The 27,514-nt window shown below is 45.6% G+C and overlaps 1 protein-coding gene across 12 annotated transcripts in view; it reads right to left on the reverse strand.

Annotated features, from left to right (window-relative positions):
- Positions 1 to 27,514, reverse strand: part of FBRSL1 (fibrosin like 1) — an 827,250-nt gene that overhangs the window by 443,503 nt on the left and 356,233 nt on the right. For all 12 annotated transcript variants that reach the window (XM_079956419.1, XM_079956418.1, XM_079956422.1 and 9 more), the window contains exons 3-4: positions 18,085 to 18,186; positions 1,742 to 1,777 (exon numbers count right to left, since the gene is read on the reverse strand). In XM_079956419.1, coding sequence (XP_079812545.1) covers positions 1,742 to 1,777; positions 18,085 to 18,186 — 138 coding nt within the window. The remainder of the gene's footprint in view (positions 1 to 1,741; positions 1,778 to 18,084; positions 18,187 to 27,514) is intronic.

The following is a 27,514-nucleotide window of genomic DNA, read 5'->3' on the forward strand; positions in this document are numbered from 1 at the left end:
TAGAATTACAGAATACCACCTTGTTCTTACACCACTATTTATTTACTTAGTAAGTATGTGTTCAGTAGCAATCTACCTGGATACAGAGTGCTCTTTTACCTTTTTTTTTTTTTTTTTTTTTTTAAAAAGGAATACTGTAAAAGAATCAAGAACAGCTCCAAAATTACACTATGGTAACTCTGAGTTGATGGCCAGATATTTATGAATGTTGTTGTTGATGTTGTTGCAAACATTTTTGAACCTGGTTTTATCACATGGCATTGCACATTTGGCAAGTCAAAATCTGAAAGTCAGAATGTTTATCTAAATGTATTTTTATTCTGCCCTTCATCAAAAATTGATTTTATGGCTCATTCTGCACATAACACTGGACCGTACGAGAGTAGTAGCAAGTCCCCTCCTGCTCTAGAGTGGCTGTGAGAAGAACAAAAGTATCTGTTTCCTGTTTGAAACTACCCAGTGTCTGTTGTTTCATACAAACTGAGGGGTGGACTATGGTTAGTTTAAATCAGGAATAGGGACTCCTGCTACCATCAACTTCAGCCAGAATGGCCAATGGTCAGGAATGATGGGAGCTGTTGTATAAAAATCTCTAGAAAGCCGCAGGTTCCCCACCCGCAATTTAGAGAAACTGATTTGTTGAAGCAACTCAGGATCAAAGAACACTAGATTGCAAGAGGGGTGAGTACACAACCCCAAGACTCGTTCACTTAACACTAAACTATGGTTTAGTAAATCAATCGGGCTAACCTGATCCAGAAAAACACACCCACCCCACTCACACATGAAGACAAAGTTCACCACAGCCAATCACAACCAACCAACCACACCCTAGGGCAACGCCAACCACTCTCACCAACAAAGGAATACAAGTGACTAGTAAAGAGGACCCACACAATTGATGCTTACACAAACCCCACACAGACAGTAAGTAGAATTGCCACCCGATCCCACCCCACTCACCATGCCCCCCTCCACATTTTTCCCCATTTTCTTCCTACTTTAACACTAATGTCTCAACAAATGAAACTGATCTGTAGAAAATGTAACTTGAAAATAGAGACATTGCGCATACTTTTGTAAACCAAGAAATCTTTAATAAAAAATATATTTTAAAAAAATAAAATATCAAATAGTATTATGTCTAAAATAAGCCAATAGTTTTGAAGCAAGACTGTTTCAGAAATGACAAGTCTAGGTTGTAGGCTGTAAGTGCTGTTACTTTCGGGAAAGAAAACACCTTTGTACAAGCACTTTCAGGCAGAAACAAATTCAAGTGAACTCCATCACACCTGACTGATTCTTTCCTCTCCATTTTTGGAGTTGGAGAGAATTCACATGAGTTGGTGAAGCCAACATTACAGTCAAATGTATGTGCATACGTTCAACTGGACATAAAATGTAACGTGGCAAAATGGGACAATAAAAGGCTGATTTGGCCTTACACCGAGAAAGTCAAAGGTATGCTGCAGGCAATCTATGATCTTTGGATTTGTAGATACATGGTTTGCATGAATGGAAAAGCAGAACAATAAAACTGGAGAGGCTCAGAAAACAAACTGTTTTAATACTCTCTCATGCAGAGAGAGGCGGTTTAGCAATGTGGCTGCGCTTTTCTCAAAGCCTCTTTTGCATGCTCTGTATTCCCACAGCGTACATGAACATATAACAGGTAATGTAATCTTCCACAATCAAACAGCGATAGAAGTGAAATCGAATAATTAGCTATAAGGTGACTTACCGAATAACCTTTTCCTGATAGTGATTGAGCAGAACTCTGTGGAAAGAAAAGGTACATCAGTGTAAGTAACAAAGGGAGTTATGCGTAATGTCACGAAAAATTGCAAGTTTCCCTCTCCATGCAATTGCAAAGTGCCATTTCCTAGGTAACTCTTATCAAGATCCAGGAATGCTGTTGCCAATCACCCCACACTTGTAAAAAGATGCAGATTTACATGCAGGTCTCATTTGAAGACAGACTCAGGTTTTGCCAAGGAAGCAGGCCCAATAGCCCTTGAACGTGCATAGCTTCATAAAGCAGACTGCTACATAGTAAGGTCATTGGTTCATCTAGCCCAGTGATCATCTTCTACAGTTCACAGCAACGAAGCCTCAGCTACAGGTCTTTCCTAGGCAATAGGAGATGTAAGTTCATGGCTCAGTGGTAGAGCATATGCTTTACATGCAGATGGTCCCAGGTTCAATATCCAGGTAGATAACTGAGATAGACCCCTGTCTGAATCCATGGAGAGCTGTTGCCAATGAGTGCAGGTGAGGTAGTAGGGTATCTATGGCCCTCCAAATTTCATTTAACTCCCATCAGCCCCAGTAAACATGGCCAATGGCCAGGTTGTGTGGAGTTGTAGTCTAGCAAAATCTGGAAGGCCACAGTTCCCTACCCCTGGCCCAGAAAACAGTGATGGTCTGACTCAATAGGAGGCTGCTTCCTTTAATGTGTTGCCTTATACTGAATTAATTGTAGCCAGGTATCGTGCATTCTCGCTCTCCCAAGATCATTCCCATTTGTGAAACCAGAGACTGGATTGGGGACATTCTATAGACTATGGATCTAATTTGGGACCTCCTACTCGCTTCTATAGTTCAGGCCCAATCCCTATAGTAACCCTTTCCATGTTTTCAGTTACTACAATCCTTGTACAACTTGTGCTAAAGGTGATCCTACCCATCAGGCACCAACCCCTTTTATGGGTTGTATCCAATTAAGGCCTACTCACTAGACCTGCTAAAATTCATAGACCTAAGTTAGTTAGGACTGCCTTGTGGGACATCTTCAGGAGAAGAAAAGGCTTAGGAGTAAACTCTATACAAATCTTGAGTGGAGTCCCTAAGACAGTTGGATGGCTTCTTGTATGTCTCCTTCCGGCAGCCAAGCTAGTGTCAAATGCATTGTTCTACTTTCCTTTGGACTACATCAGCGAGGCTGGGGGGTGGGGGCGGTCTTGTCATATGGCCAGCCCAGGTCCTCCATACACATTGCCCAGGCTTGTGCCCCAGAGAGGTCATTCTGGAGCTAGTAACACAGCTAAAACAATGTGGGAAGCAGCAGTTACAAGCTACTGGTCTCTGTAGTCACAGTGGATACTGTGATTCTCCAGCAGTTTGACTTAGCCCCAGGAGGCACAATCCTTTTGAGACAGACAGATGCCAACAACAACAAACTCTGAGTAGGACAAACACTGGACACAATCATTTATTTTTCTGGGCATTTATGCAATACCAGCAATATTATATTCTATTGTTAACTGATTTTATTTTGTGTGTGTAATTTTATTACATTCAAACCTCAGTTGTCGAACGTAATCTGTTCTGGAAGACTGTTCAACTTCCGAAACATTCGACAACCAAGCCACAGTTTCCAATTGGTTGCAAGAGCTTCTTGCACTCAAGTGGAAGCTGTGTCGGAAGTTCGGGTTTCGAAAAACGTTTGAAAACCGGAGCATTTACTTCCGGGTTTTCGGCATTCAGGAGCCAAACGGTTCGAAAACGGAGCCGTTCAAGAACCGAGGTTTGACTGAGTTATATTTTCTTTTATTTGCAAATTGCTTTAGGGCTTTTCAGTAGAAAGTAACATGACTGGATAGCTCAGTTGGTTAGAGTGTGGTGCTGATAATGCCAAGGATGAAGGTCCAATCCCCGTATAGGACAGTTGCAATGCAGGGGGTTGGACTAGATGATCATCAGGGTGCCTTTCAACTCTACAATTCCATGAAATTTAATATTAAGCTAACGTCACCTTTTTAAGAAGAAAAGGGGAGGGGGATTGTGGTAAGAATTCACCTCTACACCACCTTGTTTGTTACCCAGGTGAGGAACAACCACCTTTTGAATAAACCACAGAACCAAGGAAACTATTTTCAAGTCCAGCATCCAGATTTAGGAACCCAGCTAAAGAGCTGGAATAACATTGGCACAATTGTGGGGCTATTGAAGCTCATACTGAGAGTACTCTGCTCCTACACCAGGAGGAAAAAGAAAATCCCTGGAGATTACTATTGTCTGGGCTGGTCCACTTTAAAGTGTAATAACTGCATAGTTGAATACTGCCACATTGGGGAAAGAGGGAAATCTTTAACATATAAACTAGCATGCCAAAGAGAAAGTGAGGCTAGAAACCTCCCATTTTACGTAGAATATTTGATGTAAACTCCCCCCCCCTTGCAGTCCCAAGTGCTACAGCCTAGACAAGAGTTCAACACCTGGTTTGGTTTGTCTTCCAAGCTGACAGTTTTGAATATTCAGAATTTGTAACCCTTTTAAAGCTTTGTTCCTTGCAATATTTCCGCTTTACTTCAGCCACTTCAGTTGAAAACTATCAATGGTTAACAGGACAGAGAGCGAGTAAAAGGAAATAGCATGTCAGCCTGGTTTATTGCTGGTTGGACCTGTTTAAAAGATATTAAAGCAAACACTCAAGGCTAACACATATCCAATACAGGTTCCATTATGCAGCTATTTACAAGTCTAGTCAAAACGCAAGATTCCCATCACCTCCCTTCCAAACCTACTTTACAACATGGCAGTGTTCCAAAATGTTTTTATTGATTTTGTCATATTCACTCATGTTGTCGAAATGGACATGGTTTTTCTGTCATGCAGCGAAGAAGAATGACCAGATGGAGTCAACTAGTCGATGGGGTTAAGAAAAGGAGATGAAGTTGCCAGCAAGCTGAACCAAGTTCTTAAATCTGCCACTCAAAACTGAAATGTACATTGAATATGTATGAGACACCCCTAGAACATAAGAAGAGCCTGCTGCCAACGACCCATCAAAGCCCAGCAGTGGTCAATCAGATGCCTCTGGGAAGCCTGAAAGAAGCACCTCAGAACAAAAGCACTCTCCCCATTGCGGCTTCCAGGAAGTGGTATTCAGAGTTAATACTCATAAAGACATATTAATAAGCACAGCTTTATTCTACATGGACTGTCTTTTAAAGAGATACAAGTTGGTGCCTATCACTATCTTTTGTGGGAGAGGACAAAGGAATACTGTGATATATTGATACAATGCGAAGTTTAGCTGGTAATATATTGCGATATTGAAAAACAGTTATTGCCCATCCCTAATCCACACCATACATTTAAAGCACATTGTTGTTGTTGTTGTTTAGTCGTGTCCGACTCTTAGCTTCCCCCAAAGAATCTGGGAACTGTAGTTTGCTAACTGTACTGGCAATTATGGCTCTGATTTTCAGGCTATAGCGTGGGGACGGGACGGGACTTCCCATTGGCCACTGTAAGAACCAGATGCTGAACTAGATGGGTCATTGGCTATTGTGGTTCTTAAATCAGTTGAAATTACTTCTGAGCAAATACACATAAGACTGAAATTACAAGGTTTAAGTAAAAGAGGGGAGCGGAGGAGGACAAAATCCAGCTGTTTCATTCCTAATTCCCTGCTGGGATTTTAAACACAGCCTGCAGAGTCCTTTAAAAGGTAGAATTGGCACAATACTTTGCAACACATGCAACTTTTCTTTGGAGTTTTCAGAGGTAAAAGTTCCCCATGAAGATGAATATATTTTCCCTGTTTAAGATTAACATTTCCTGGAACTCAACACTGGATGCTTTCCTTTAGAACAGGATTTGTTATTGCCTGTGTAAAGCTAGTAAAACTGGTGAACTCTTGTGGATCCAGCTCTTTAAAACCTTTTCCAACAGTTGGACTGACTGAGAGCAAACATTCCTTCCAGAAAAGCCCATACATGCTTCTTCTTGCACATCAAGTGCCGTTGACGAGTTTTGAAACAAACGTGTGCTTGCTTTACATAAAGTTCTTTTTTAAAAAAGAAAAAGTGCAGTCCACACTGAAGCCAATCCAAAAGGAAAAAGCATGTGCTGGGTAGAAATGATCTGGAAAATTATTTCCATTAGTACTACCAAGGGATGCTTGAGGAATTCAGTCTGTGTGTATTCCAGAACAAACTGACCTGATCCACAATTCCTGGACTAAAGTTCCCCAAATATTCCAACACAGTGCATAGGTCATTTTTTTTAATGCATAATTTGCAACAAAGTATTCATTTAAACATGGGATTGCATCCAACTTACTTCGAAACAATCAATTTCAATGGAGCTACTCTGATTTAGTTAGCTACAACCTATGTATTTTAAAGTTTTTTTTAAAAAAATAAATGATCTGCAGATCAATGTTGCATACAGGACGGAGCGGACCTCTGGTGACCACATGAGAAAGTGACACAGGCCCCAACAGTATGATGATACATTTAAAGCACTATCATATCACTTTAAACAGTCATGGCTTCCCTCAAAGCATCCCTATTCCCCTGACAGAGCTACAATTCCCAGAGTTCCCTGGCAAGAAGAACTGATGTTAAACCATTCTGGGAATTGTAGCTCTGTGAGGGGAATTGGGGGGGGGGGCTGATCTCCTAACAACTCTCAGCACTCTTAACAAATTAAAGTTCCCATAATTCTTTGGGGGAAGCCATTACTGTTTAAAGTGGCATAATAGTATTTTTAATGTATATGGTGCAGATGGGGCCACAGACTAGGGGAGGGGAACCTGATTCATTCTTTAGATTTACCCATGCAATTCATGCATTACCAAAGCAGTGCGGGAATCATTTTCTCATGATCAGGCCCCACAACACTCTCATAGCAACTCTAGATAGGAACCAAACAACCTGGGTGAATAATATTCTGTCTAATGCATATTTTCCTCTCCCTGGTCTGGAAAGGAACCATGTCACTCATTCATCCCAGTGCCTATAAAACCCAAAACCTAGGAGTGACTTGCAATCTGCCAGGATTCAGAGAATCAGCAGTTAAGGTGCAAAATGTTCCTTCAGCCTCTTTAACCAAAAGGGTTCCTGGCCTCCCTCCTGTAGAGAAGGTACCAATTACCATTAAGTGTAATGTGCTGGCGCCTTCATAACTGCAGACACCTCGCCATAAAGGAACCAACAGTTCTTTTCATGTAGACCAGCCATTAGATGCCTTTTGGTAATTTTACCAACCCGGGCTGAATTTGACCCACTGAGGACTTAAGAGTTAAAAGGCTTCATTATCCAATTACCAAGGCTCTTGAGACATCCCTTCAGTCTGTAATTTTGGTCTTTAAAAAAAAAAAACCACAAGATCTCCCCTCAATTTCTTAAAGGGAAAAAAAATCTGCAACCAACAACTTTCTCTGCTTGTAATTTGGAGGGGGCGGTGGGGGAGAGAGAGAAAAGAACTTGCTAGTAAAGGCAGAGCAGAACTGCGGGGGTTTCAAAGCTGATGTTTTACAAGCAGCTATGGCAAGTTATTTCATTTATATTAAGATGCAATGTAGGTATTTTTGCACTATGTGTCTGGGAGAAAACAAAAAAGCAAAACAAAAGTGAATGTGATTTAGTGTGCAAAGGCAAGCTCCACTAAATTCAAGTCTGTGCTTAGGTATCAAGAAATATACCCAAATAAAATGTTGACACAGCTTTCAATCAAGTACCTTGTGTAGGAAGCAGAGAGTTGCATCCAACAAAGTTGCCCCAGTCTTGACAACTGGCTGTTTATATGTGAAGCACCCTCCTAAAATTCACTTGCAATATGGCCAATTTGTGCTAATCCCTGAGGAGTGTCCCTACATGACAAACCACATCCCACCTGCTAGGTATATGCCTAGGAACATAAATAAATGAAGTGGCCCTTATTTTACAGTACTTTTATATTTTCTTGTTAACTATGTATCCTACCTTTCCACCAAATGTTGGACAAAGCACCTAAGAAGGGTGGTCAATGCAGTGCCTTCCAGATGCTGTGGACTACAATTCCCATCATCTGTGACCACTGGCCATACCGGCTGAGCAGATGGGAGCTGTTAAGTTGTGGGTTGACATAGCAGACGACACAGCGATTTCTCCAAGTAGCTCTTTATTTTGTAAGCTGGAATAGAACTGACTGCAAACAGCTCAGCCGGCCTGCTTTTATAGGCAGCCGGCTGTCAACATTGTAGCAACAAGAGCCCAGAGTTCCCGCCTAAAATAACTGACGTGGACCTGAGTGAAAACTATCTACAGACCTGAGTGAAAACTATATACAGTATCCCCCTGCTGGCCCAGGGTGAAACTTCACTACATAACACCCGGCTGATGGTGCGATCCTGGGCAGACGCGGAGGCCACAGTGGCAGCCTACAGGCGCTGCCGGAAGATCCTCAATCAGAAGGAGCGATGAAGCTGGAGCCGGGTCTTCCACAAATGCTGGAAGAGGGCAACGGCTGAGGGCGTCGGCATGGCCCATCGATTTCCCCGGGCGATGGATGAGCCGGTAGTGGTAGGCAGCCAGGAAAACAGTCCATCGCAGCATACGTGGCGAGAGGACCGGTGGAGTTGGACGATCACCGGCGAGGAGGCCCAGGAGTGGCTTGTGGTCAGTGATGAGGTCAAAAGTCCTGCCATAGAGGTATTCATGGAACCTCTTCACTCCAGCCACAAGTGCCAGTGCCTCCTTGTCGAGCTGGCTGTAATTCCGTTCCGTCGGAGATAGCGTCCTGGAAAAGTAGGCGAGCGGTGCTTCTCTTCCGTCTGGAAAACGGTGACTAAGGACAGCACCGATGCCAAAAGGTGAGGCGTCGCAGGCAAGGACCAGCGGCCTGGATTCACTGTACTGTACCAGCACACTGTCTGATGAAAGGAGAGCCTTGACCGCGTTGAAGGCCGCCGTCTCCCGATGACCCCAGGCCCAAGGCGTCTTAGTGCTAAGGAGTCGGTGAAGAGGCTCAGCCACTGTGGCTTTGTGGGGCAGGAACATGTTATAAAAGTTCAGCAGCCCCAGGAACGCCTGCAACTCCGTCTTGTTCTTTGGGGTGGGGGCCTGCTGGATAGCGTGGATCTTGGATGTGGTCGGGTGAAGGCCGGAGGGATCGATAAGATAGCCCAGGAACTCTACCTGTGGAACGGCGATCTGGCACTTCTCCCTCTTTACCTTGAGCCCGGCCTCTTGGAACCTGGTCAGCACGGCACGGAGGCGCTCGAACAGCTGCTGGTGTGAGTCTGCAGACACCAAGACGTCATCAAAATATGGTACCACGCCCGGAAGCCCTTGCAGGAGACGCTCCATAAGGCTTTGGAAGATGCCAGGAGCCACACTCACCCCGAACTGCAACCGGCGGCAACGGAATGCCCCCCAGTGGGTGACGATCGTCTGGGCTTCAGCAGTGGCATCATCGACTGGCAGTTGTTGATAGGCTTGGGCAAGGTCCAGCTTAGCGAAGACCTTACCCTCACCCAGGGAATGCAGCAGGTGTTGGACAACAGGAACCGGATAAGCGTGCTGCTGAAGTGCCTTGTTGATCGTGCACTTGTAGTCAGCGCAGATTCTCACCGACCCATCTGGCTTGACAGGCGTGACGATGGGGGTTTCCCACTTGGCGTGGTCAACCGGCTCCAAAACTCCTTGGGCGATCAGTTTGTCCAGTTGTTCATCCACCTTAGCCTTGAGAGCAAAGGGAACCCGGCGTGGCTTTAGCTTGATGGGGGCGACTTGTGGATCAAGGCTAAAGGAGATGGGCGTACCTGTATATTGCCCCAAGGTGCCGTCAAAAACCTCGGCAAAGTCTTTGACCAGACCCTCAGTCTCTGCGTTAGAGATGCAGTTGATGCCGGTGACTTCCAGGCCGAGGGCATCAAACCAGTCTAGCCCTAGGAGGCTTGGCCGCTGACCTTCGACCACCACCAACCGGAGCAGGCCCGAAAAATCCTTGAAGGCGATCCGGAACCGGCCAACGCCTACCATGGGAATGTCGTTTCCCTGGTAGTCTCTCAGGTGTACGCGGTGAGAGTCGAGTTGCCTTTTGGACACTCTGGGTACCAGTCTTTTGATGGTGCTCCATGACACGATGGACAGGGCAGACCCGGTGTCGATCTCCATGTCACATGGAGCTCCTTCAATGAGCACCGTGACGTTCAGCTTGCGTCGCGTAGGCGAGTCGGTTTGGCCAATCGTGGTTCCAGACGGGCAGCGGCAGTTGGTGAGAGCGAAACAACTTTCCTTGGCAGACTGGAGTGAAGACTCGGACTTGCGAGTCGATGAAGGGGGGGTGTCAGACGGAGCCGATCGGCAGACCTTAGCGATGTGGCCCCTTCTGGAACACTTCCTACAGATGGCGTCTCTGAATCGACACTTGGCACGGGAATGGTTGCCTCCGCAGCCGGCACATTCCGGTTGGCCCTTGGACTTCTGTTGGAACTTCCTGCGCTCCCGCTTTGTCTGGTGCACGTCATCGTCTTCACTGGAGGATGCCTCATCACTGCTGGCCTCTTCATGATGCACCGGAACTGGCTCCCTAGCAAGACGCAGGCTGCTGGACTTGCGGATCTCCTGGGCGGAGCGTTCAGCAGCTTCTGAGGCCACAGCCTCCTCAATGGCTTTCTGTAGCGTGAGGTCTGGCTTGGCAAGGAGACGCCGTTGCAGATGGATGTCCTGGACCCCGCAGACGATTCGATCCATCAGGGCATCGTCTAAGTCTCGGAACTCACAGTGCATTGCAGCCTGTCGCAGGGCGGTGGTGTAGTTGTTGATTGACTCCCCCTCTGCCCGGTTCTGGTGGTAGAACGCATGGCGTGCAGCAATCTTGGACGGCTTTGGTGCGTAGTGGTTGCGGAGCTTCTCTTGGATCGTGTCCCATGGTGTTGCCTGGACTGCTTCAGGCGCAACCAATGCTCGGGCCGTCTCAAACACCTCAGGCCCACAGAGGCTGAGGAATAGGCCTCGCTTCCGATCCTTTGATACTGCTGTCAGCTCGTTGGCTTGGAGGTAGCAGTCGAACCGAGCGAGGTAGGAGTCCCATGATTCAGAGGCTGGCGCAAACGGCAGTAGAGGCACAAGTGAAGCCATGATTCCGATGCCGGCGTGAAGGGCGATGGATGGAACACAGTGCTCTTAGCCAGAACAGTCAGCTCTGAATTGGTTCTGTCCAGTGATTTCGCTCTGTGATTCAGCTCAGTGATTCAGCTCAGTTCAGAGGCTGGCCGCATCTGGCTGTGCTCTGATGTCCATCGATCCCATCCTCGTCGCCAGTGTTAAGTTGTGGGTTGACATAGCAGACGACACAGCGATTTCTCCAAGTAGCTCTTTATTTTGTAAGCTGGAATAGAACTGACTGCAAACAGCTCAGCCGGCCTGCTTTTATAGGCAGCCGGCTGTCAACATTGTAGCAACAAGAGCCCAGAGTTCCCACCTAAAATAACTGACGTGGACCTGAGTGAAAACTATCTACAGACCTGAGTGAAAACTATATACAGTATCCCCCTGCTGGCCCAGGGTGAAACTTCACTACATAACACGAGCCATAATCTACAACAGCTGAATGGCACCATGTTGGCTATCCCTGCCAGAAATAATACAGTTGAGGGGACATCATACATTTTAAGCTTCTTCCTCATTATTCTTCTCTTCCCTCATCCAACTTTAAGCTACAAGCTCCATGGAGAAGAGGCTTTTTTCTTAGTCTTACCTTTGCAAAATTCCATTTAGGAAAATTCATTCCGTGTTTTCCCACCCTCCAGGGGTGGTAGGTAGCTTATGCATTTTTAAGATCTTGTTGCATTGATATGTGACAGAGTTCAAACTTCCTGTCAGCCTACCCAGCCCAAGTCATGTCTCTGCTCTGGGAATTTTGCTTTCTAAGCAGTGGAGATACACAGCAAGTCTTCCCTCCAGACCATACCCGCTTTAAATTGAGGATCTGCGGCTAGGAGGATGAGATCCCCTACACAGAAGGGCTTTTCTTTTCCCCATGGCCATGCAGACACAGTCCCTCTCCCATGTTTCCAGAGGAATATCGGCTGACATGTCAAGCGTCAGGAATGCATCTAAAACTTAGCCGAGCTCAGAGTTCAGGGCCTGACCTTGGAAACCACAAGAGATGGGGCAGCCCCTGTTAGTATCTTCACACTTAGGAAACTTTGAAATGTCATTTCTCTACTTCAGTTCATATGCATGAACAAACAAAAGAAGCCACACAATGTTGCTATCCTTGGCAAAACATACAACCCTTTCTCCTCAGCCACTCTAAAGTGAAAGGGAATTTAAAGCGCTGGGAAGTATATGACTCCTGGTTTTTAAAAATGAAAAAGAAAAGAAAAGAAAAGAAAAGAAAAGAAAAGAATGACAAAAAACCAGAAGGAGATGGAGGGGATGGTCAGGGAGAAGAAACCTACTAATGCATTGTGAGTGATCCCTGGAGGGAGAAGCTCAGGTAGGGTGAGGCCTAGTCTTCTGAGGCTCCCACCCAGCCCAGGCCACACCTATGCCATACACCTTAAGCACTATTGTGCCACTTTAACAGTCATGGCTTCCCCTAAAGAATTCTGGGAGTTGCAGTATGATAAGGGGTGCCTATTCCCCTCACAGAGGGTTGCCATATTTGAAAATTTGAGCTTTTAGGAAACCACCATAATTGTTGACATTTTTTAACACCCTCACAGAGCTGCAGTTCTCATAGTTATTTAACAATCAAGCCCTCTCCCTAAGGAACTCTGGGAATTGTTGCTCTGTAAGGAGCTCTGTAAAGTGAGTTAGGCCCACAGCCAAATATGGGGTGGGGGGTTCAGTGCCCCCTCACATTATCGCTCTCTTTTTCACAGACAAACAGCCAGCCAGCCATTCACACGTTCCCAATTATTTAGCCTTCTATCTTCTCCACCTCCTAAACCCCCTATAACCTAAGAGGTCCTATATCCAGGCATCATTGTTAAATAAGAATTTAAACCTGAGCCATAAAAGTGGAGGATGATTTCTTATAATTTCTGGTTTCCACTCCTTCGCCGCCAGGTAGATTTCTCCTTACCCCCAATAACATTTTTAAAAGTCACTTCATCTAACCTGACTGAAGAGAGCTAGAATGAGTGAAAGAAAAAGAGCCTAAAATGGAGTCTGTGAATTCTGACATTTTTTTATTTTTAAAACGTTAAATAAACACCCGGCACTCTTATCTATGTCTCCATCCATCCATCCAAAGTGGCCAACACCTCTTGCAACATATTTCCTAATCAGCTGGTATTTATGGTTGATATTTTATATTTCCAATTTCCCCCTCAGGGCTCATGAGAACACTGCACACCTGCCAACCTTTTCGACTGGGTCCATAATTGCCAATTTGCTCTTTGCCTTAGTATATCACTCAATTTAGCCCTTGCTGTGCCCTGCATACATCCTCATTCATCTAGATGCCCCCCATGACAATTAGAGTGTTAGCTTCAGCTAACTAGGGCAACTATTCTACTAGGGCTGGGAGACAATTATTAGTCTATTTTCCCATCTTGGGGGCAACAAAATTGAGAATCCATGACAATTACATCCAGCAATTCCACACTCAGCGGCTGCCTTCTCCTCCTTTCCCTCCCCTTCCCCATCTTCCATACATTTCAAATTAACGCAGCTCTACCACCACATTCAAATGTTCTGTGTTTGTGGGGAATGAGGGTCCTATTTAAATGATAATGAGGAACGATCCATTCAATTTAGTGACGGAGAAAATCCATTAAAAAACGCAGGCAGTTCTTAAGCTGATGGGTCAAGAAAAAGATAAACCCTTTTTTAAAAGCCATTATGTACGGCTCTGTGTGGATTTTTTACACTGTTCAGGACATCAGGAAAGATTAGGACAATTATGGAACAAGGAGCAGGGAGGGAGGGGTGGGAGGCAAAACAGAACACCCTTCTTTCCCTCCCGGGACCACCCCAAACCGCCCTCTATTTAATTTCAATCAAAATAAAGCACAGGAATATTCTGTCTTTTAATTCTCTCTTAATACCATGGGCCTAACTGTGAGGAAGATGGTTTTTTGTTGTTGTTGTTCGTTTTCGTAAAAGTAGCTGGTGGCTCTACCAATAGTTACATTGGATAATTCTTAACCACGTGTCATAGGGACTAAAAAGGGATTTTTGCATAGGTGTGGCAAGTTGCTGACAAGAGCACAAGGGCAAAAGAAGAAAGAGCAGTGCTAAATCAGACCAAAGGCTCATCCCGTTCTACCTCTCCTGTTGGAGGCAGCAATGCTTCTGGAGGCTTCACCCGGGGCAAAAAACCTGGCCAATGTCCCCCTCCCCGTAGTTATGGCTCTGACTTCTGAATACCAGTTGCTGGAAACAGAGTGCTGTTGAACTCGGATCTTGCTTGCAAGCTTCCTTTAAGAATCTGGTTGGTCACTGTGAGAACAGGATGTTGGACTAGGTGGGCCTTTGGCTTGATCCACCAGGCTCTTATTATGTGCTGATGGACAATGGTCAGAGGCGGTAGAAGCTGCAGCCCAACAGTTCCCCATCTTTGGTTGGCTCTGACTAGCAACAACTGTCCAAGGTCTAAGGCAGACACCATTCTCAGCCCTGCTACCCAAGACTCTTTAACTGAGGAGCAAGGCACCTTTTCCAGTCTGGAGGGCCACAATCCTTTCTGGGCAAACAAAAGAAAGGGCTTATTCATACAGTGAACATGGAGCTCACTACCACAAGACAGAGTGATGGCCATCAAACTGGATGGTTCCAAAAAAGGATTAGACAGATTCATGGGGAGAAAACTGTCCATGGTCCCTATCCACAGATCCTCGGGATCACAAGTAGGGTAAGTGCTGTTACACTCGGGTCCTACTTTAGGCCTTGCAGAAGCTTCTGGTTGACCACTGTGAGAAAAGGACTCAGGACTAGATGGGCCTCTCGCCTGATCCAGCAGGGCTTTTCCTAAGAGATGGTGCTAAAATAAATTAATGAGGACCCAATTATTGAAAAGGAGGAAAGAGATCGTAAATGGACATTTTAGGGTAAGTTCTACCTATTCTAGGCCAACTTGTTTTGAACATCTGGTTTTTCTTGATACTGTACTTTTTAATGTGTGTTTTATATTGTTTTACGTGAGCCATGTTTTACGTTTTGTTGATTAAGTGGTATGTAAATCCTGTAACATAAAACAAGATAAATCAATAGGCACTCGTGGCCTGAATCAAGAAAAAAGGCAACATTTTATAAAATCCTTGAAGGGTGAGCACACCAAAGGTGACTAGGCTACTTAAAAATGTAAAATTGGTATTCCCAGGAGTGTGTGTGTGTGTTTGTTAGAGAGAAAGAGACACACAGAGAGAAGCAGACAGGAAAAAATCTGTCTTTTCTAAGGATGTTGTGCAGTACAGTGTCAATATGTTAGCAGGGAAATTATGTGTGTGATGCGAGCATGTCCTGCAGCATGTGTGCACAGCCACCAGGGAATTTTGAGGGGGTTCGGCCACCTCCTTGAAAATTTGGGGGGGCCCTCGGTCCCCCAGCCCTCCAGCAGATGGCACACCTGCTCACAAGCATATGTATATGAGTAGACAGAGGGACAGCCAAATGGCTCTGCTGCCATGATTCACCACTTCTGCTGCCACTGGAATGCCCCCTCTCGCTGAACTTGTCAAGAGGGGCGTGTTCCAGCGGTGGCAGAAGCAGTGGGGCGGGGGGGCCCTGCCTCCTGCGCTTCCGCCACCTGAGGCGGCTGCTTCACCCTACCTCATAGAATTGTGGGGTTGGAAGGGACCCCAAGGGTCACTCAGTCCAAACCCCTGCAATGCAGACACGGTCCAATCTGGAACCATACTGGACCCTGCTTAGCTTTGCAAATCTGCTAACTCTGTGTTTGTGTGTGTGTGTGTGTGTGTGTGTGTGTGTGTGTACACATACATACACACATGTATGTGCATACAGAACAACTTGTGGAGAGGGGGAGTGCATTTAGGTAGCTTTAACATAGGATTAAGCACACCCTCCCATCAGATGTCAAAGAAATAAACAACTATCTGATGGTTAGAAGACATCTGAAGGCAGCCCTGTTTAGGGAAGTTTTTAATAACTGATGTTTTAATGTATTTTTAATCTTTTGTTGGAAGCTGCCCAGAGTGGCTGGGGAAACCCAGCCAGATGAGCGGGGTATAAATAATAAAATTATTATTATTATTATTATTCACATCTGCACATCCAAGATCAGAGGCAGCATGCTGGAACATTAAGGGGAATCCAGTCTGTGTTCCAGTTCACCAGAGTCTGGAGCCCTACCAAGCCCAGGACCTCTACAGACCAGGCCCTGAGGTAGTTGAAAACACAGATTTCTGGTGGGCCTTTTCACTCCAAATGCATGCAATAGTTTATTCATTTATTTATTGCATTTCTATCCCACCTTTCTCCTCTAAGGAGCTCAGGGTGGAATGCATGGTTCTCCCCCGCCCCCATTTAATCCCCACAACAAACCTGTGAGGTAGGTTAGGCTGAGAGACCATGACTGGTCCAAGGTCACCCCATGAGCTTTGTGCCCAAGTGGGGATTTAAACCCCTGGTCTTCCAGGTCCTAGTCTGACACTCCAGCCACTACACCACCCTGGCTCTTTGTTCAGTTTGTTCCGTGTGGTCTGGTCACCATACTTCCTCTAAAATTTGTATCTCGCACATGCCCGAGTACCAACTACCGAGGAACAGAAGTAGAATAGGGCTATTGTCTGTGGGCCTCCTAGAGTAAACAGGGTGTTGGAATAAATACACCTTTTGGTGTGGGTGAGAGAGAGAGGAAGAGGGAGGGAGAGAAGCCATTCAGTAGCTGCTACATGCATAGTGTGGGTGAAGAGGAAACAATTGTTGTTTTAAGGGGGGGGGGACACAACTGCATCAACCACAACCCAAACCCAAACCAATGCTGGATAAACAAAATCATTTACCACAAAGATGCCAAATCCACCTCCCCCTTCCCCCTGCTCACTTTCCTTTCCGATTCACACATTTTATTTTCCCTGGAATCAGATCAGAGGTTCAGGAATGGGATTTCCCCACCCCACCCTCTTATTTCTTCCCACACTACACCGGATGTTTATAGCACCCCATTCCTGCTCAAAACATGTAGAGTGAATTCCACACGCACACCCTACAACACCAACACCATCACATTTTGCTGTCAGAGCTGTCAAGCTGAATCCCGCTTTAATCTGCCAAAAGCACTTTTCTGCTGACATTTTTAATAAATACTTTCAGCTTTTAAACACATTTGTAGGAGCCATTTTGCCCCCTCCTCTCTCCCTTCCTCTTCTCCTCCTTCAGGAGAATGAGCTCTGAAAGCCTTAATAGCAAATGCATTATGCTTATCAAAGGCTTCCTCCCCCTTCCTTTTTTGCATCCTGAAGCAGAGGTAGTGTTTTCAATTTTAAAGCTAAATTAACTGTCCAATTGAATTTGGCTGGTGTGAGCTGCTTTTTCCTGTGACAGGTTTTAGTTATGAAGCATATTTCACATTAATAGAACGGAACATGAAAACCCCACTCTCTCTGGGATGTAACCGTGGCTCACCATTGAAATGTTAAATTTAATATTTCAGACATGACTCGTGCCAGTGTTTGATTATTGTTCGTCATTTAAATCTCTCCTAACGGGGGAAGGTCCTAATTAGCAAAAAATCATGTTTTAATGAAGGCAAAATGCTAATTGCTAACACAAAAAAGCCTTCACATAAAATTATCCCAGCACTTCCATTGATTTCTTGGTGATTTAAAAAAAGTAAGAATAAAATAAAGAGCCCATTTGTGTGTTTATACACTTAGACGTCGTTTTGCATTGAGTTTATCATAACATTTCATTCAAAAGCAGCGTTTCCATTCACCCCCCTAACCCTACCCCACTAATCACAGTCTACCCCAGCCCCCAATTCAGAACAGGAGGCATCAAAAGAGGTGGGCTCACCCATGCAGCCCAGAATAATCGGAACAACAGTTGGTTGTTTTTTTAAGTACAAAAAAGCACACAAACAATTTCACGTACCCCCCCCCCCCAATTTCCCCCCTCAAAGTAATCATCTTGAGCCATCTTTTGCTCCCAGGAAGCACAATTCCGTTTTGTTTTCCCTGCCTCTGATCTTTCACTTATCATACTATTTGCGCTATGATTATAGTGTTTGCAAGGGAGCTCAGCCGCTTATGCCATAACACTCAATCATGACATGGGGGGTGGGGTGGGGGGAGAGAAAGTTATTACACAGTGACCTCTGGATGCCAACGTTTGTTCAGCGAGATTTATGAAATTGCCACAACAGCGCCGCCCGTTTCTCAGTGGTACTCACATCGCTGAGGCAGTCCCTGGAGCTGCTGAGCTGGGAGCTGGTGGCCTCCCGGATGCTGTCGTCCTCGCTGTTCCTGCCACTTCGCTTCATGGGGACTTTCATCTGCAGTGATCAAAAAACATCATCCCATTGAAACAGGTATTTTAGTAAATCCCTCTCAGTTCATTCACCACCAGTCAGTGCTGAAGCTCATCTGGGGCGCAAGGCACAGCCCCAACGTGTTCTTAAAGCACTGGCAGGGTAACTTTTTCTCTCTCAATGGCTTACATACTCTTTGGCAGGGGTCAGCAAACTTTTTCAGCAGGGAGCCAGTCCACTGTCCCTCAGACCTTGTGGGGGGCCGGACTACATTTTGGAAAAAAATAAATGAACAAATTCCTATGCCCCACAAATAACCCAGAGATGCATTTTAAATAAAAGTACACATTCTACTCATGTAAAAACACCAGGCAGGCCCCACAAATAACCCAGAGATGCATTTTAAATAAAAGGACACATTCTACTCATGTAAAAACACGCTGATTCCCGGACCATCTGCAGGCCGGACTGAGAAGGCGATTGGGCCGGATCCGGGCCCCAGGCCTTAGTTTGCCTACCCATGCTCTTTGGGGTAATTTCTTGGGGGCTGAAAACCAGCAGTGGCTGTGGCTGGAGCCAATGGTGGGAGGAGCTGGAACCAATGGTAGGAGGAACTGAAACTAAAAAATAAATAAAAATAAATGGGGGGGGGGGAGGGCAGGACCAGTGCCAGAAGCCTAAAGAGCACATTTTCCCTCTTTCTGGCTGCCCCACAGTTCTCTCCTCCTTACCACCTGCACCCAGTTAGGCCTAGGGCTGCATGAAATTAGGCCACGGGACACATATTGCCCTCGAGGCCACAGATTTTTTAAATCCTTGTTCTAAACCATTGTAGAAGAAAAATGGGGGCAGTTGATTGTCTGAAAGGGACCTGTGGCCAAATGTCTCTCTGGGCAAACGTATTATATTTTGTATATTTTTAATGACTTGCATGTGTTTTTGTAGGATTGTGTCAGTACGGTGTTATAATTTACTTACATTCATTTTTAATATGCTGTAAGGCCCTTTGGAGAGTAAACGAAAGAAGTGTCTCCCGACATACACAATGACAACAAATAAATTGGGATCAGAAAAATAAAATGACACTGGTAAAATAATGTAGGTTTCTAACACAAATGTATTCATAAATAAAACTTAACTGTAAAAGACTAAACAGATTTTTTTTCCAGTTGTCATTGGTGTATGAATGTGTACACACAAATACTTTTTGACATTCATACATTAATGAAAACTGAACAAGATTTTTTTGGTCAAAATATGTTTGGTGTTTTGCTTTTATATTTGTGCTTGGGGTTCTTAACAGAATCACAGAACTGTAGAGTTGGAAGGGATGGCAAGGGTCTTCTATTCAAACCCCCTGAAGTGCATGAATCACAGCTTCACTGGAGGTTTTAAAACAGAGGTAGGATGGCCATCTTTCAGAGATACTTTAGCTGAACCAGTTTCCAAAGCATAGTCCACTGCAATAATCTAATCTGGAGGTTATGTGAGGGTGGCGTTCAGTGGCCAAGTCATCTTAATCCAAAAAGCATCAACAGCTGGCAAACTAGTGAGAGCTGGAAACAGGCAGTCTTGGACACAGATGCTATCCAAGCCTTCAGTAGCAGTACTGGATCCAAGAGTAACCCCAACCTAGGCACCTGCTGCTTCCAAGGAGGCACAGTCCTCTATCTAGAGCAAGCTGTCTCCTCAATTACTGGACCCGATAACTCAAATCATATAACACCTCAATCTTGTCTAGATTCAGTTTGAATTTTTTGGCCAAATCCAGCCCATCACCAGCTCCAGGCACCCATCTAGCACCTGAACCACCTCTCCTAATTCAGATGTTACAGAGAGAGTTGCATACTATTTGCATGTTGGTGACACTTCACTCCAAATCTCATGAAGATATCTCACGACAGCTTCATATTGGTGTTAAATGGCATGTGACACAAGATGGATTCCTGTGGAATGCTACAGAGTAGTTCCCTTGGCTCCAAGTAATATCCCCTATTGCTATTCTGGAGAAGCAACCATTAGAAGCCGAACCACCATAAAACAGTTGTGTATCCTTCGTCCCCACCTCACAGACTCCCTCCAGGAGCATACCATGGGCAGCAGTATCAAAATCTACAGAGAGGTGAGGGAGAATGAGCAGGGGGTCACTCCTCCATCTTTCACCTGATGAAAGTGATCAACCAGGGTGACCAAGACACTTTTGGTGCCATGGCCAGGCCTGAAGCCAGATTGAAACAAGTCTAGATAACCCCTTTCCCACTGGGAGATAGTTGTTTAGGACTTCTGCGCCCAGGACCCTAAATGAGGGACACATCTCTACCTCCTTCCAGGAAGATAACACCTTAGCCAACACACACCTGGAATGACCCGCTCAGTCAAGTTCCTTTGTCTAAATCTAGTAAGTCAAGATGGGCAGGACCAAGGGGTCAAGTTTGAACCCCTCTAAGAAATGTATTCACATCCTCACACCATAACAATGGAAACCGATACAGTACAGCCAGACCCATTGATGCTCTGGATACCTTCTCCAGACTCACTCTGTGGCATCTAATTCTGCCCAAATCTGTATGGGCAGAATTACTACAGCATGTCTTCAAGGATGGAATAGCATTGCTCTGCTGGCTAGATAAAGAAAGCTCACTCGCCATACAGAACAATATTGCTGGATGCAATGGTAGCAGAAAAGTAAGCTTTCCACACCACCATCAATAGGTGCAAGAATGTGCTGGGTCAAACTCAGACTGGAATTCGCACCAACTGTGCTCCTGCCATCGACCTTCCTTCTTCCTCATGCACAGGTCTCTGGAGTACCATGGATGTTTGCGTACAGCACAGCATCAGTGATGATACTCAGGCACAATCATACTGATGGCCCTACACGTCTCCTGGCTCCACAGTGAGACAAGGACCTCATCAGGAGCACTAGCAAACACTGGATTTCTGAGGGGTATGTGCTGAGACCTTTTGTGGGAGTCATAGGAGGCACTGGTGGGAACACTTGCGCTCACAGGCATCATGTTGATGACCATGGCATTACAGAGCTTTGCAACTGTATGTAAGTTTGTGGAGGAGACTCATTTAACAAAGCCAACTGCTCCCTGCTGATTTATCAAGTCTCCTAGCCCACGTATTGTAATGCTAGCCTAACCACCCTAACATCTCCTTTGAGATTAGACAATACTTAAAACAGCAGTACCTCATTTTTCATATATTCAAACCCTGTTTATCACACAGGATGCTGCGGCCTTATACTATTTGTCTGGCAGTGGATTTCAAGCAGTCAGTCTTGCATGCCCTGCTAACTAAGATCCTTGTAATGGGAGAGGCCAGAGAATGAACCCAGGACCTTTGCAGGCAAACAGCATCCTCTACCACAGAGCTAAGCACTTTCTCCAATTTTCTAGTCCCTGGTGTATCGCTGTCCCTAATTTAACCCTGTCTTTGCCTTTTGGAGACTCCTTCTTAGTGTGAGTTGCTAGAGTTGCCATCCTCCAGAACTCAGCTCCACCCCCACCAGTATTTAAATATTTGAGAGTGAGGTGGGTGGGTGGGTGTGGATGCATTTTTGGCTCTAATGCGCCTGCATGTGCGTGAACATTAAGATAGCATGTCATACACAGCCTGACACTTTGCACACTGGGGAGGCTCGTACTCAACTGCTGATAACAGGTTGTAGGGCAATTATGCTATTCCTGGCCTATTTTTAACTGAAGGAACACACAGAGACACATGCAGATGCAGACACACTGCCAACTTTTAAATCAGTAGAAGGACAGGCTGTTGCAGAATAAGTGAGTGCAGGGTACTGAAAGAGAAGCTCAATCTTCATTTATGTGTAAGGTCTCACATAGTAATCCTTGGAAGAACAACAGCAACACTACAAAAGTGACAGCTATTTTCAGCACTGAAATGCTGGGGTGGGAGTTAGAATATTAAAAGGAAGATGCCTTATACCAAATTAGATCATTAGTCCCACTGGGCTCAGTTCTGTCTACACTAATTGGCAGCAGCTCTCTAAGGTCTCAGGCAGGGAGTCTTTCCCAGACCTACCTGGAGAAGCTGGGGGTCAAACCTGGGTTTTTCTGTATGCAAAGCTGGGACCCCATCACTGAACTATGCCTGAAATACAGTGGCGTGCCTAAGGCTACCTACTAAGTTCATCACCATGGTGTGAATTGAAATAGGAAAACTGGGGCAGAGCATATACTTTGTCTGCAGAAGGTCTCAGGTTCCATCTCAGACAACCCTGTCTCAAATCCTAGAGAACTGCTGTCAGGCAGTATAAGTAATGCTGCATTAGATGGTCCAGCAATGAAATATTAGAAAGCAAGCTTCAAGACACAGATTCAAAATGTATGCATGCAGGTCATGTGTGCAGCTTGTGACCTCAGCCCTGCCCATTCCATGCGCAGAGCCTACACACTTTGAATGGGGTTCCAGATCACAAACTGCAAGCTCCACGCATGCACACGCCCACACACCAGCTCCTCTGCAAAGATGGAACCACTGTAATTACTTCAAAGCTATCAGTAACCATTGCAAAGTTGTTTGCAACTGAGAAGCCTCCATATCACATTTCCTTCTCAACAGCATCATGTGGACTCATTCTCTGTCTTGGTTTATGGCAGCTTCCTTGAAGAGAGGAAGAAAGTTATGAATGTAAAACTGGCATGGGACAGAAATAGGCTCATCCATCTATCCCTAATGAATCTCTCTCTCTCCCTCCCTCCCTCTCTCCTTCCCTCCACATACATATCTATATACATCTTTGCACACGCATGCATGCACATGCACACACACACACACTCACACACACTCACACTCACACACTAACTAACTAACTAACTAACAGGATGGATTGATTACCTTGTTCCGTATCAGTTTTGCATGCATTCAATCATAAGTCATACAAAATGTGCATTTAAATCATATACATTTCCCCAAGTACTGTATACACAATTTTGTATGCACTTTCCTCCAAAAGAAGCATTTTCTATTTCCCATGGCCGTCCTTACATATTTCTGGATATTTTTTCTACGCATCCTCCCTAAAATATTCATTTATACAGTGGTACCTCGGGTTACATACGCTTCAGGTTACATATGCTTCAGGTTACAGACTCCGCTAACCCAGAAATAGTACCATGGATTAAGAACTTTGCTTCAGGATGAGAACAGAAATTGTGCTCTGGTGGTGTGGCAGCAGCAGGAGGCCCCATTAGCTAAAGTGGTGCCTCAGGTTAAGAACAGTTTCAGGTTAAGAACGGACCTCCGGAACGAATTAAGTACTTAACCCGAGGTACCACTGTTTGGGAATGGGAAATTATAGGTCAGTTGACTTTAAAAATGTGGACCTGATGAAATTCTGCTCCATCTTCATTAACTCAGCTGCTTTTATGGATTTATTTCAATCAGATGACATGAGAAGGTGCTTTGGGGCAGGGCAGTCATCTCTTTGCTGTCTCTCCTCTTTCCAAAGTTTGCATACGAAAAACAACTGTGCACTTCCAATTCACACACAGAAGTAAATGGAGAGAATCTGACCTAACAAGGTCTTGCGTGGGCAAGCAAATTAGAAGCATCACTGCTGCCATTAACCTTTCAGAGTAAATATCAATTATGAAAACTTGCTTCAGTACCTATGTCCCCTGTTTGCTGCCGTGAATTAAGAGGGTCATCAGCCTTTTCGACAGATCTTGTTCATTTACACCTGCTGCCTGCCAGCAGGGGAGCCCACACCCCCGCCGCCAGTGCACTGAGCCAACCTGCTTTAATTCATTGGTAATTATCTTAATGAGACACACGCAGGACTGAACTAGGAGGACAACTTGTTCTGCTAAATGGGATGTGCTGGTTTCGGGGGGTACTCCTTGGCACAGCTGGGTGTTGTAAATGAAGTTTGTTTCTTCAAAGCTGATCCTTGCTCACTTGAAATTTGACAGATCTCCCTGTCATTTGGAGAAGGTCCCAGGTCCAATCTCTGACATATCCAAGTAGGGCTGCGAGAGAACCCTGCCTGAAACCCTGGAGAGCTGCTGCCTGTCAGTGTAGAAAATACCTAGCTGGATGGACCACTTGTCTGACTCAGTAGAAGGCAGCTTCTTATTAGCGAAAGGGCTGTAGCTCCATGCAGTGGCAGAGCTTCATGTTCCGGCACCGGGGGGGGGGGGGGCGTGGCAGAGAGCACGTGTGGGCATGGCTGGTGCACGTCCGGGGGGGCGTGGTGCGTATCCCGGGGGCGTGGCACGCCTCCCGCAGGGGCATAGTGCACATCCTGGGGGCATGGTGCACCACTTACGGGGGTGTGGCGGGGGGGCAGCCGCGATGACTCCCCACCGGGATCGCGCTGCTGGGGGCGATGCGCTTCCCCCGCTCCCCTCTTCCTCCACCAGTTGCTCCATGGCAGAACTTGATTTGCATGCAGATTCTCCCAGGTTCAGCTTTACATTTCTTTACATCCACTGCCACAATATTTAGTGATGGCTACCAACTGTGGGTTAAACCACAGAGCCTAGGACTTGCCGATCAGAAGTTCGGCGGTTCGAATCCCTGTGACGGGGTGAGCTCCCTTTGCTCGGTCTCTGCTCCTGCCAACCTAGCAGTTCGAAAGCACGTCAAAGTGCAAGTAGATAAATAGGTACCGCTCTGGCGGGAAGGTAAACGGCGTTTCTGTGCGCTGCTCTGGTTCTCCAGAAGTGGCTTAGTCATGCTGGCCACATGACCCGGAAGCTGTACGGCAGCTCCCTCGGCCAATAAAGCGAGATGAGCGCCGCAACCCCAGAGTTGGTCACAACTGGACCTAATGGTCAGGGGTCCCTTTAACTTTTTACCAACTTGGAAGGCTTCAATATAGTATAGTATATAGTAAACAAATTCATGGAGAATGAGGCCATCAGTGTCTACTAACCCTGATGTTTGTGTTCTGCCTCCACCCTCAGAGGCAGTATGCCTCTGAGTGCCAGTTGCTGGAAATCACAAGGACTTGCTGTTGTGCGCAGGTCCTTCTTTTGGACTTCCCATAGGCACTGGCTTGACCACAGTGAGAATAGGATGCTAGAGTATGATGGATCCAGGAGGGCAGTTATGTTCTCAACACCAACATGGTGTCTTTCAAGATTTGAACCAAATGGGCATAGGTTCTGGTCCTAGGCCCCTCACCTGCTATTCCATTTCAGTTCCACCTGGTTTTCAAGAATAAATATAGAGCCTATCATATAAATATGTGGAATATGTACTATCTGAAACATTTTCACAAAGATGGACAATCCCTGACTATTAATGAGATGCAAATTCAATTGGGAAATGTTCAAAAACAATTAAGGTCCTTTTAAACAAAATCCTAGGATAGAAATGGAGGGGGAAAATAGTGGAAGAAAATATAATGCCAAAAGGACTAATAGCATATTTGTAAGGTAAAGGTAAAGGTAAAGTGTCTCCGGACAGCGCTGGCCCCTGGCCTCTTAAGTGAGATGGGCGCACAACCCCAGAGTCTGTCAAGACTGGCCCGTACGGGCAGGGGTACCTTTACCTTTTAAGGTAAAGGTAAAGGGACCCCTGACCATTAGGTCCAGTCGTGACCGACTCTGGGGTTGCGGCACTCATCTCGCTCTATGGGCCGAGGGAGCCGGTGTTTGTCCGCAGACAGCTTCCGGGTCATGTGGTCAGCATGACTAAGCCGCTTCTGGCGAACCAGAGCAGCGCACGGAAACGCCGTTTACCTTCCCGCCGGAGCGGTCCCTATTTATCTACTTGCACTTTGACGTGCTTTCTAACTGCTAGGTTGGCAGGAGCTGGGACTGAGTAATGGGAGCTCACCCTGCCACAGGGATTCGAACCGCCGACCTTCTGATCGGCAAGTCCTAGGCTCTGTGGTTTAACCCACAGCGCCACCTGCGTCCCTTATCATATTTGTATAAAACCATTATAGAGGTTCAATTTTGTCCACAGCAAAATTTGAGACGGTGGTGGAAAGTGAATTGGGATTTAGAAACTCAAGAAGATGCATGCAACAAACAGTGGACAAAAGCACCATACAAAGCCAATAGAAAACAACCAGAGAAATAAAGCTTTAATGCAACCTTTGTAAACCTAGTGCCCTCCAAATGTTTTAGACTACAACTACTGATGTGAGTTGCAGTCTAAGATATTTGGAGGGCACCATGTTTAGCAAATAATGCTTTTTTACAGGGATGGGAACCCATGTCCCCAAATGTTGCTGGAGCACAACTCCCATCACCGCTGATCATTGGAGGCTGATGGAAACTGGAGACCAACAACAACTGCAGGGCCAAAGATTGCCCAGGAATGCTTTAGTATGTGTTACGTGCAGGTGAATATATATGCAGATGTAGCTAGATTGAATTTTTTCCTGGTCAATAAAATGAGTATCATTCGCTATTATCTCTGATTCAGGACCTCCTATGTGAACCAGAGGGGGAAACCGGCAAAGCTTGAACCGTTCCAACCTGCTCACAGGCTCCAGGTGCTTTTGAGTAATCCCAAGCCACCGTGCCAGCCAAGAATCATGAGCCACATGCCATTGGATATCATGTCCCATGATTAAACATCATAACTCATTCCAGCCATAACTTCTGCTCGTTATAGTCTAGCTTTCCTTTTCCTTTCCTGCCACGGCTCTTTGTTCTTCCCTGAACAGTAATTTATTTTAATTATTTATTTATTTGGAGTGGATTGGGAAGGACAGGAAAGGACAGGAAATGGGAAAGTGTTTTCACCCCGACAACCCAGTCCCCCTTCCTTAGCACTCTGTATGAGTATCTCTGCCTCCACCACCACCTGACTTCCATTTCATCCAAACAGCTCGACTCTCCAGTTAAAGCAAGAGTCTCCTCTCAGGTCCCAGGTCATCAGAAAGATTATTTTTATTTAGGGTTGCATCTATTTTCAAATTGCAAGCATTCCCCCACCCCCACCCCCTTTGCTCATTATTAATAAATACACTTCAATTTATCAAAAGCTCCCTTTCAAGTGCTACTGGGAGCCCTGGGGCAAAAGGAGACAAATTCTTTTCTTAAGTTGTTCTGAAAGGTGCTGGGCTCAGCGACCCTCACCCCCATTAACCTACCAAAGCTAGTTCACTCCTACTGGGAGCTCTGCAGCTTGCACAGCGGCAAACTCAAACTGATCTTGTGCCATCTCAATATATTTGTTCATTATCTTGCGCACACACAGAAGCATTTGGAAATGTACTTGGGGCACAGGCCAAATTGAATCATCTGCCTTCATTTTCTACACGATCTGAAGCTACAGCTGCTACAACAGGCTGTGGGATTTCTTCCCCCACCCCAATTTCTCCCTCCCTGACCCCCCTCCATCTCTCTCTTAAAGCCAC

The sequence above is a fragment of the Podarcis cretensis genome (genome assembly GCF_951804945.1).
Source record: "Podarcis cretensis genome assembly, chromosome: 16".
NCBI classification, from domain to species: domain Eukaryota; kingdom Metazoa; phylum Chordata; class Lepidosauria; order Squamata; family Lacertidae; genus Podarcis; species Podarcis cretensis.